The sequence below is a fragment of the Salminus brasiliensis genome, chromosome 16 (genome assembly GCF_030463535.1).
Source record: "Salminus brasiliensis chromosome 16, fSalBra1.hap2, whole genome shotgun sequence".
Taxonomy (NCBI): Eukaryota; Metazoa; Chordata; class Actinopteri; order Characiformes; family Bryconidae; genus Salminus; species Salminus brasiliensis.
Window position 1 is genome coordinate 18134323 of NC_132893.1, and position 11851 is coordinate 18146173.

General features: G+C 41.5%; 1 protein-coding gene across 1 annotated transcript; it reads right to left on the reverse strand.

Moving 5' to 3' along the window:
- Positions 1-1590: 1590 nt before the first annotated feature.
- LOC140536963 (serine-rich and transmembrane domain-containing protein 1) lies at positions 1591-11625 on the reverse strand. The gene is made up of 2 exons (XM_072659088.1): positions 11380-11625; positions 1591-3119 (listed from the first exon to the last, which is right to left on the reverse strand). Exon 2 carries the CDS (start codon positions 3100-3102, stop codon positions 2770-2772), a length of 333 nt encoding a protein of 110 aa, XP_072515189.1. The 5' UTR covers positions 3103-3119; positions 11380-11625; the 3' UTR covers positions 1591-2769.
- Positions 11626-11851: the final 226 nt, after the last annotated feature.

An 11851-nucleotide genomic window follows, 5' to 3' on the forward strand; every position in this document is an offset into this window, starting at 1 on the left:
AGCAGAGAGGGTAAAGGGCCTTGCTCAAGGGCCCGACAGTGGCAGCTTGCCGAGCCCGGGAATCGAACCCACAACCCTGTTATCAATATCCCGGCGCTCTAACCGCTGAGCCACCACTGCCCACTATAGTTATATTATTGTCATTTTTATACAGTCTTTATATAAAGAAATATAATCAAATCTTTCGAATGCACATTTTTAACAAGGCCTAGGCCTTAAGGCATGTCACCAACCATTCAGGAACTATCAACTGAATCAAGTGTCCGAGCTTTAGAAAATCTATCTGACCTCTGGCCCTCTAAGCCACTGTCTAAAGAGCTGAAAACGAAGGGATTCCATACCCGCAAGGCAAGGGAAGGGAATAAGCCAAATAGATAGCCAGAGCACTTTCAGCTTGCAGCTCCTACAGTGCAGCATGCTATTAAGAAAGGTCAGCGCAGGGCTGTGGAACCGTGACGGTCAAGATGAGATCTGGAACACCAAGAAAACAAGAGCTGTGCGACCTCATCACAAAACTCAACATTCAGTGATACTACAGAAGATCTAGAGAACCTGATGGGTTTGGAAAACAAGTGCTGTGAAGTGATGAAGTCAAAATATACTCATTCTTTGGCCTCAATCAGCAAATGCTGTTGTTTTTTTTGTTTTGGTTTGGTTTGTTTTGTTTTTTGGAAAGAACACCTTGCCAACTGTGAAGCATGGGGGCGGATCTATCATACTTTGAGGTTGTGTTGCTGTCAGTGGCATTGAAAATAGTGCACAAATGGAGGGAAAGAATGGATTCCACCAAATACCAGCACATCCTGGATGCAAACCATCTGTTAACAAGCTGAAGCTGAACTGAGGATGACTTCTACAACAGAATAATGATCCAAAACATACCTCAACACCATCATGGACTCACTAAAGAGACACAGATTAAAGCTTTTGGAATGGTTCTCACAGCCCCCTGACCTCGCTAACATTTGTGAGTAGATCCGAAGGGAACTGTGCACCCAAGATGAACTAATATACCTTGAAGAAGAGTGGGAAACTAATCCATCTACAAAAAGCGAAAGTACTTTTAGCAGCTGCAAAAGCTTGCATATTGTCAATTAAAAAAAAAAAAAAAATACTAAATGTGTCACTTTGCTAAGCATGCCCAAACACAGAAGACTGTACATATGTACATCTTTTTTTGTCCCAGGACCATAGGACTTTTTTATTCTGGAGCCTTGCTGACAAAAGCCTGTTAACAGACTTTAACAGAACGGTAATACATGAATAGTGCAACCTAGCCAGTTAGCTAAGTCATATTATGAGCTTCCCAAGAATCAATGTACGTCCCTGCCCTCCCAGGTGACATGACTCAAAATGTTTGCCTCATAGATGTAAAAGACCACTGGAGCAATTGTAAGCTTTTTTGAGAATTTTATGGGGGGGGGGGGGGGGGGGGGGGGTATTGTTACATTTAACAATACAGAGTTTCTTTGCTGAAATATTTATAGCAATATTCATATCAGAATTTCAGAGGGAAAATGCCATTTTGGCAAAAACATTGGATCTCTATGCTGAAAATGTGTCAGAAAATGCATGATGTTATTAGTCCTATATTAGTAATATTAGTGTTATACTATTGAGATATAGACAGTTAGATTTTCTGGTTTATGTACAGTCTCATGTATAAGTTGCTGTATGTAGGCTGTTGCTTACAAATGTTGGTCACCCCAACTTACCAGACCTGCAGATCTGCACTCCTTGTCAAGACATTAACCTCATTAGTGTGGGACTCTAAAGCCCAATTCAGATGGTATTAGATTTACTTTGGGCTTGGGGCTTGAATTTCCTCTTCTCTGGATACACACCACAGCTATGTTTGATTGTGCATGTATTCATCAGAGACCCTCTTCTAGTTCCTAAATCACTAAATGAAAATGTTTTGTGAGAGTTACTCACTCCATTTGGGCACTTTCACACAAAAAAAGGAGAAAAAAACTTCCAAACTTTGAATGGAAATTGGTGTAAAATGATTTTACTAATTTTTGGGCATTTCTACTGGTCCAGTTACAGTTTTACACAATGTAAAGAACAACTGTCAGTAATAACAATAATAATATCAATGAGGGCCCATGTTGTAACAGAGCATGATATTGGCTGTGTCTGAATCTGGAGGTAGCTGGCTGAGTTGATGCCTTGCTGTTCATGCTGTCTCAGAAGGCAGTGTAGTGATGAAGGTCTCTGTAACCGAATCACTAAGGCAACACTATGTTGTGATGTTGCCAAGCTATCGGCAGCTCACTGCTCGATATGAGTGTATAGCCGTATTGTCATTATCCATTGGCATTTTCCCCCAATAAAGTAGAAGGCTACATTACTAACCTTTGATTCTGAAATGACCGGGTGCCTTCCTGCCTCAGGATCCTGTCTGAGTAGCATTTCCTACATATCAGATACAGCCCTTGAAACCATATAATGCAAACATTCAGGGACTGAACTGGCTTTATCTTCCACTGATTTTATTGCTGTCTGGATGTGAGGGTTTTATCATTAAGCAGACATGTAAAAGTCTGAAGTCATTAAAATAGGAACCCCCACCCCCTCTGTGGAAAGCCCAGAGCTGTGATAATATTTTTATTCCAGATTCATGACATGAGTCATTATGTACATATGCAGTGATGTCGCTGTCAGTTTTACAAATGATTCTGTGTTACAAAGAAAATCTTTATGTAAAATAACCTGTCGTCTAGTTTCTGTTTTGTGAGTGTGTGCTTGTCTGTGTCCATTCATCTCTCAGCAGGAGAGTGACGATACTGTGGATCTCTGTGAGGACAGGCTGCAGATTTCCATGTTAGTGAAGGAGCTTCCTGCCTCACTGGTGCACTCCGGGTATGACGAGCTGGACGAGATGATGTTCTTCAGCCTGTGTAAGGCGATGATGAGGAGGGTTAGGAGAAAGAAAAGCAGGCTGAGGAAGATGGAGACATAGATGTAGACGCTCTCTGTGGGGCCGGATGAGGCTGCAGCGGCACCAGTGGACAGAGACGTGGGGCTGAACCTCAGAAAGCTCTGTCCCTCCAGATCTGTTCCATTCAGATCTTCCAGTTGGCCACCCATTCCAGACATGGCAGTGAGTAGAGAGTCTGCACAAAGACAAGGAGGCAGTTAGCACACTCGCTGACTGTTGGATGAAGGTGTTAAAATGAGTAGTAGTTCACATGAAGCAATCAAGACGTGATTAAAGTGTAGATGTTCAGCTTAATTTTAAAGGGTTTACCAAAAATGCTACTTTAAATGTGGCCCATGTTTTACGCAGTCCCTCCATTTTTACAGGCTGAAAAGTAATTGGCAATACTTGCATGCAAATCCTTTGCACTCAATGATTGCCTGAAGTCCAGAACCCATGGACATCACCCCTCCGCTGTTTCCTCTTTTCAGAGGCTTTGCCAGACCTTAACTGAGACCTTTCAAGAAGCTCAAGGGTTCATTGTGATGTGTTTCTCAACCCTGGTCCTGGAGGCACCCTGAATCAGGAACACACCCAATTCAACTAATCAGCTCATTAACAAGCCTTTTCAGAGTTGCATGAGGGAGTGTTGAAGCAGGGAGTCTACTCAAATGCTGCCTGCAGAACCAGGGTTGAACACTGCATTGTCCATCTGCACTGTAAAGCACCATCTTCTCAGTTTTGCAGCATTTCACTGAATCCGAGCAGACAGTAGCGCTCTATACACTTCCAAATGTATCCTGCTGCTTTTATCATCATTCTCCACCTGAAAATCATATACATGCCGTAACTGTGCCTTCACCATGTTTGACAGATGATGTGGAATGCTCCTTGATCATGAGCTCTTTCCTTCCTTCTCCATACTCTTCATTATTCTAGTAGACGTTAATATTGTCCCAAGTTTTTTTTAAGCATTTTCAAGCATTTTCAAGCATTTGTTCTTGTTCTTGAGTATTACCAGTGATTTGCATCATGAAGTAAACCCTCTTTATTTACATTCATGAAGGTATCTATTGACTGTAGACTTTCACAATGATATGCCTATACCTCCTCGATGGGGGCCTTTGACTAGGTGTTCTGAAAGCGATCTATACCAAGAAAAGTATTCTGAGATCACTTTAGTTGTCTTAGATTTTACCAAGGTGTTGATATGGACACTCCCAAAGTTTCTGTTTGGTCTTTCTGAAAGGTTTGATTTATTTGATGGCCTACTTTACTTGCATTAACACATCTTTGAGCCACACATAGAGAGTTCTAGAAAGCTAGAACTCCAAATTCAACACTTGGAATCAACTCCAGACCTCTTATCTTCCTATTTCTCATGAAATAACTAAAAACAGGCCAACCTCGGCCATGAAAAGTCAATTGTCAGTCAATTGTCCAATTACTTTTGAGCCTGTGAAAATTAAAAGACTATAAAACAATGGCTATATTTCATATATGCCTAATACATCTAACAGGTCTAATACAGACAGCCTAAACAGGCTGTTATAGACATGCTGCTAACACCAGTCTGGAACTGAAGCTTCACTGAATTAGGCTGAGATTAGGGAACCAGTGAGCGTGTTAGAATTACGACCAGGGTTAGGGTTAGGTTTTGGGTGAGTCTGGGTTAGGGGGTCAGGTTTTGCTTAATGAAAGTAATAGATAAAGTCTACTTGAAGTAACATAAAAATAGTACATTTAATTAATGTCAGTAATGCATCAACAGAACATCTTCCAGATATTTACCTGAGCATATTCAGATGCTTTATTTCTGCTACTGCACTGATTTGCTGTTAGGAGTTTATTAATCATCTACACTTAAAATAAAGTGTTACCGGACCGGATTTGTCAAAATCAAATCATATCACTTGTATTGTAGCGTCACATTAAAACAGGTGTGAAGCTAAGTGAAAATAGTAGGTGGATAGTCTCTCCCTGTAAATAAATACACAGTATATACACACCAAAATACACTATTGCAGTGTCTGTGCCATTAAACAAGCTAGAAATATACAAGCTTCAAAATTAAGTGCAGCAGCACCTGAGATTCATAAATAAATATTACATGAATATAATAAACTATTGCTCATCTGTTTTCTTAAACATTCACTCCACTGGTTACTGCATAATTAACCCCCAGTTCATTTTCGAATGCACAAGTCCCTCTCATAGAGAAGATCATTAGCTTTCTACGCAGGTAATTCAATCATAGTTTATTTTGGGCCTCCAGAGTTTTCACAAAGCAAGCATCCCCACCTATCTCTTGTGGCCTGTATTAATATATCTGGACTTGTTATTGTTTGGGAGGGTAGGTATGAAGAGGCTCATAATCACGTTTAATTATGCTTTTTGTATCCTGGCAACGTGCATATGTGCGTGGTTATTAGTGAGTGAGTTTGTGTTGGTGTGTCAGAGTGCTGGTGCATTAGGAGTCCTGGGTGACCACACAGGGTTAGTCTCTTTCTCTCACACACAAACACACTGAGAAGGTCACTTGGTTGTTTACGCCGCCTGTGTGCCAGTAGCACGCTATGAATAATAGATTGTGAAGCACCTGAGTGGGGAAATGTCACGGCTTTTTGGGCCAAGCAGGAATACATATTATCTGTCTATCTATCTATCTGCATGGCTGTAAGGCTGTCTATCCAAAAATCACATCACAACCTTCATTAGAGAAGCTCGGCATATTCATTCTCTGATGCCCTATTCGGACGGTATTACTATTTACATGGGGCCTCAGGGTCATTCTTTTCTTTTACACATGCTGCTCTGTGATTTTACTGCCATCCGGATCAGCCATATCTATTTCTTTCTCACCTCCTAGGAGAAAATTACAGGCCAAATTACCCACTGTTTTTTATTGAGTCTTATATTTTTGGCCCATAATGACTTTTTTGTGCCTCCAACAGGAGGCAGATATCGCCTCCTGTTGGGGGGAGAAAAAGGTTTTGTCTGTTTCGACATACCGTAATTTGGTCTCAGAGCATCAGCCCTCCACTAAATATTAAGCAAAATGCAAAAATTATTGTTGGATCTTCGCTTCAAACTGGAGTAAGAACTAGGGTCTTTACTCCAGAGTTTCTTCAATTGTTTGGACACAAATCTTATGCGGACTAAAATTGTTAAGACCAACACAGAGTTCAGTGAAACACAGTAGGTAATCTGGCCTGTGATATTCTCTGAGGAAAAGGTATAAAACTGATCCAGATGGATTTAACATCACAGAGAAAATTTCCCTTACTTGCAATAATACCTGAGAGAAAGTGCTATAACGTGAGACAGCTTCCACGCTGTTGCTTGCATGCTATCCCAAACCTCACATAAGTCCACTACACACAGACACGTGGGTTTAAAACAGAGCAATCCTTATCTGAAGTGTTGCTAGACAAGTAGGTAGGGTACACATAGGGTTCACATAAAAGTAAGTTTGAAATATTTAATAGCTTTGGCAGTGTGTAGCAGTGTGTGTCACTAAAGAATGAACTCCCTAAACAGGCTAGGGCCTGTCGGCAGGCTAAAAGTGTTATTACAAACTTCTATTAACAAAGAATAGCCCCACCAGTTTGTAATAAAACCTGTAATATCGCCCAATGTTTCGGCCTTTAAGCCTGCTGTTGCTTGTAGCCCTGATGATTGGGAAATGAATGATTGTTCCTTCACACCCTTGGCAGCGGGGTGACTGGTAGCCTCATGCCTATGACCACAGTACATCTGAAAGGTTTTTGAAAGGTTTGCCATAACAAAGACATCTAAGCTATTAAAGACTCATCAGAAGAATCAGGCTGGTCATTAAATGCTTCATCTTCCAAATTTAAATCGAAACAACTGTTTTCAAAGGCAGTATATTTTATGAACTCATTATTCATGTTGTCACTCTTTGTTGCAGGTTTGTTATGGCTAGTGTTTTTGTCTTGTAAGCGCTGGCATCGTTGCTGTGTTAAGTGTGTATGTGGCTTGAAGAGCTTTGGTCAGAGTGTCATTTACATGTACATTTAAGGCATTTAGCAGACGCTCTTATCCACAACGACTTACAAAAGTGCTCTGGATAAGTGCCATTATCATGCAATATCGGATGATCACTAACTGTGGTATAATGATAAATTTACCACCAAATTCTCTGCGACACATTCTCTGTACAAGTTTTTACAGCTTTCAACACATCTGTTGAAGTCCTGATTTCTTGCCGCCACAACTGGTCTACATGTACCTGTATACACAGGCAGCCATTAGTCAAACTGCTCCCCACCACAGATAATTTACCACTTATTAAAAATGTCTAAACACAAATGTAAATACACACAAATCAGCAGACTTTTGTTTAAAAAAACAAAAAACAAAAAAAAAACAAATATATATATGTGTGTGTGTGTGTGTGTGTGTGTGTGTGTGTGTGTAGGCAGAAGAAAAGACAATTTCATGTAAAAGGTGCTAACAGAATTCTTGTTTTTTCCTTTTTAATAATTTTTACTCACATTAGCTGAATCATTTGGGCATAAAGGTTATTAAGGCTATTTATTAGTCTTGGTAAATGAATAAATATTTAATATTGTATTGTATTTAACTCTCTCCCACTCTTACACACACAAACACACACTACCATGGTCCTATAACTTATAATATTAAAATATTATCTGCCTATGTGAAGCTCCTTAGAAATGTTTCTTGGTTTCTTGACAATATCAGAATATAGAATCATGTCTAAAATGGACATATTAGTGGATATCTGACCCAACTTCAGTTTTAACGGACAGCAAGAATCATCTGGGCTGGAGAGCGATTTCCTCGGAGATTGCACATTTAACATCAGGGGTCCATTCTGCTGCTCTGAATCTGATTTCACCGCCATTAGCTTCATTAGCCTGCTTGTGTTTGTCAGGAGCTGTGTGTTCTCTGGCATGAGAATTAGCAGTGTCTTCTCTGTCTGCTTTAATTGCATGATAGGTGCCTCACAATGTCCATGCCAAACAGACACACACACACACACACACATCTTGCTCTTTCACAGAGTGACATTTGATCATTGTCTCTTTCACACACAGTTCTCACACAGCCTTGGACAGTGCCTGGTGGTATTTGGCAGAATGAAAGATACCACATTGAGCCAGGTATCATGGCTTCTTAGGTGTCTTAAACTAGGTTGATTGATCCTGTGTCTGAGCTTGTGGTACAACAGTATTCCTCTGTAATGGTCTACATTCATTTGCAGAGTTTTTCTAGTCAGGGCTGCATTTGCTGCACAACCCACAGTCATATGTATATAAATAATACAGTCACACAGTTTAAATAAGATGAGCGGATTAATACTGCAGTAAAATTATTATGAGAGATTCTGGACTGATTGATTTAGTTTAGCCCTGAGATTTTTTTAATTGACTGTTTTATAGTGTGTTTAATATCTTATAATCCAGTCTGACTCACCTCCCTGACCAATCAGCTCCCAGCTCCCAGCTAGACTGATATCTGTTGTTTGTCGACTACTGATGTGAACTAACAGTTTTATAGTGGGTGAATGTGCTATGATTTGGGTTTCTATAGAGTGTGTATTAGCATTAGTGTTAGCTTCCACCTGGTTCCGAACAAACTTTGGATTGGGACATCCCTAAAATATATACATCCTCGCATCAATGATCCATAATCTAGTAGAAGGACTTCCCTGGACAAAAAAACGACAGTTACAAAATAAATGAGAAGGTGTCCCAAAACTTTTGTCTTACTTATCTTTAATGTGGTGCTTTGAGCCTGGTTTTGCATTGTTGTGTACAGTTTCCTTTTACAATGTCCTTTTGGAGGTGTACGGCAAGTTAGCGGTTGGGCTGAAGTAGGGCTGGGCGATTTGGTAAAAATACATTTTTACAATACACAATATTTAGCATGATGCACGTAATCACTATTCAGATACTCTCCCGTACTGGATACAGTGATTTCTTCAACATCTGCTGCTCTTCATCTTATTAAACCAGTCTAATTTACACAGTTTGTAATGAAACTTGCAGTTGATCAGTGTTTATTAAGCACTACCAATATCCTCAATATGCTTAGAAAAGCTTATCGTATTGTTTAATACAATGAAATATAGTCCTATTGCCTAGCTCTAGGCTGTAGTACATCCTTAACTTCGACATCTTGTAAGCATTGTTGTAAAACTCTGGAGAGGGAAAACAAACTGCAGTAGGAGACTCTGGTTTGCTAGTCAATCAGAATATATGAAGCATGACAAATCTGAACAACTCTTACATTCCTTTGAGGAGCAATAATGGGAGGGTGAGGGCTGACACATGCCTCCTTCGAAACACACGCAACCAGCCACCACCTCTTGCTCGAACTGCCACTGATGCAACATCGCCAGGCAGTCAACACGCTCTGAAGAAAGTACCCAGCTAGGTTTCACATGCCGGCCCGTATCACACTAAAGTGATGTGGGGGGAGAGAGCAAGGCCAGTTGTGCTCTCTCAGGCTCTGGCTGCTGATGGCAGGCCATGCCTTCAGTGTTAAAGCAGGTTACTTAGTACTGAATACCAATCCTGGATGATTCCGATCCTTTGTCTGTCTCCACCAATGACTGTAGAAAACATTGATGCTATGGTTCTACTTCCTTCTGTTCCATAGAAATGAAGCCATCATTGCCCGCCATGTTGGTGGAGCCAGACTCACCTTCTCATTTGGTTGACCTACCCCCTTCTCCCAGACTAAGCGTGTCTCAAACCTCCTTCACTAAGCTCATAGCACAGAAGCAGAGCAGATTTTTTTCCATGTGTACCCAGTTTGTGTGGTAGGAGTCATAACAGTAAAAGTGCAGTTCGACTACAACTCAGTTACTCCATGTAATGAACTGAAAGCCCACAATGAAGGTCCTGCAGACAGTCTCTGCCAGCCGAGGCTTGTCAGTCACTTAATTCCTAAGTGTAACCCCGACCATCTTAACAGTTTGAAAAGTGATTTCCGAAGGGGAAATATAAATGGGGCAGTATTAGCACAGGGACAACTAACTGTTGGAATTAGACACTGGAGATGGAAAGACAGTTAAGAGGAGTAAAATGGTCTGTTTTCTCATTGAAACATATGAGGATGACTGAAGCTACACACCATACTGCAACCAGCCAGCAGAGGCACTAGACCTATGGTGGCTTCACTTTTGAGAGATGTTGCCCTGACAGCATCACTGCTAATTTTAAAACATTAACAATAACCCTGCTGATCATTTTGGGTGGGCAGATTATTAAAAAAAAAAACGTGTGGGCCTACATGTCACATAGTGTACAGCTTCATCATTTGTACTCCTGTAAGCTCTTGGACTTGGAGGAATGTTTGAGGAGGACTTTGTTCATGGCTAGGATGACAAAATTCTTCTTGTGGTCCTAGAATAGTGTGGCTTTTTGCAATTTGCCTGTTTGTTTGGCAGATGGCAGAAGCCACAGGAATTAGGCCCAAGCCACTTGAGGATTCAGTCTGTGGTTTCAAATTTGCACTTTGTTTGCACATTGCTTTAATTCCTGGAAAGTGAAGCAGTGGTATGACCACGGTTAAACCCTATTCCAACGCCCACGGTGCCTGCGATCTGTTTGCTCTTTCTTTTTTCTCTCTCCCTTTAGAACCTGCATCCTTCCAGGGACTCATCCAAGTGGCCTTGGTCATCCCTTTGGTGCCGAATTTCACTTCGTTACATAAGTCTCCTGAGTGCTTCTTCATCACTGAACTCAATCTAGTTAGCCCTCCAGGTTCAAACACCTCCAACATTGCCACCAACCCCCACAGGCCCTTTCGATTCATATTTGAGAATCAGGCTTAGCTTATCCCTAAGGAAATCAGTCTCTGGCACTGCGTCCCTTTCTCCTTCTGTTTAAATAACTTCTTCTCATTCCCATCCATTAATCGGCCCTTTTTTCGCGCCAGAAGTTCAGCAGTTTTCACTCCTCTGCCTTTGTAGAGGGCAAGTGGATTTTTGTGGAGATGCCGTGACCATAGGAGGAATGTGACCATGAAAAAAAAAGAACACGCACAGAAAGAGTGCCACAGAGGATGTGAATGAGACAGAGAGACTGAGACTGAGAAGTGTTGTCTATGGCTTCCACGAAATGTCAATTCAAAACATGTGTGTGTTGTGAATTGTGCCATATGCGTGTGTGTGTGTGAGAGAGAGAGAGAGAGAGAGAGAGAGAGAGACTATTTGTTCCTCACTCTGCCATCTTATCACCCCCTTGTTGACTTGTGGAACAATCAGATTACTCCACATAGAGCCCATCTATGAGAAGCACTGTCAGAAATCTGCAGGACCATCGTTTTAGCTGTAACCGAAATCTTTGGCAGCTGCAGCACTGTCTCAGACACATCATACTGAGTGTGTGAAGAGTGTGAGAGCAGCAGTCAGAGGGGAGAACATTTCTGTGCACTGAGAGAGAGAATTCGCCACTGACCTTTTGTTGTTACGGATGTACGGAGTCGTGTCCTCTACTGCGAGCAGAAGTCCATTCTCTTGCTGTCACTGCTCCAGGAGAGAACGGCTCATATCCTGAGTGTGAATGGGAAACACACACACACACACATGCACAGAGGCAAACACCACCCTGGGATGTGTTGGTGTAGAGGAGGCGGAGGAGACGTTGATCGCTCTGTTGCGCCGATCCTCAGCTGTGAGCTGGATGTTGACTGTCCAGCTGTTCTACTCTGAATTCCTCCCCTCCCTCTACCCCATCCCCACTCTCTCTCTCTTTCTGTTAGTCTGTCTCTCTCTGTCTCTCTTTTTGTTCCCATGCTGTTTCTGCTCCTCTCTCTGTCGTTTTTGATTCACATATTTACATTTTTACCTTGCCCGTCACTCTTGCTGCTCACATTTGCCCTTCATGTTCCATGCATTTTTTCATTTGCCTTGTTTGCCTCCAGTCTCTC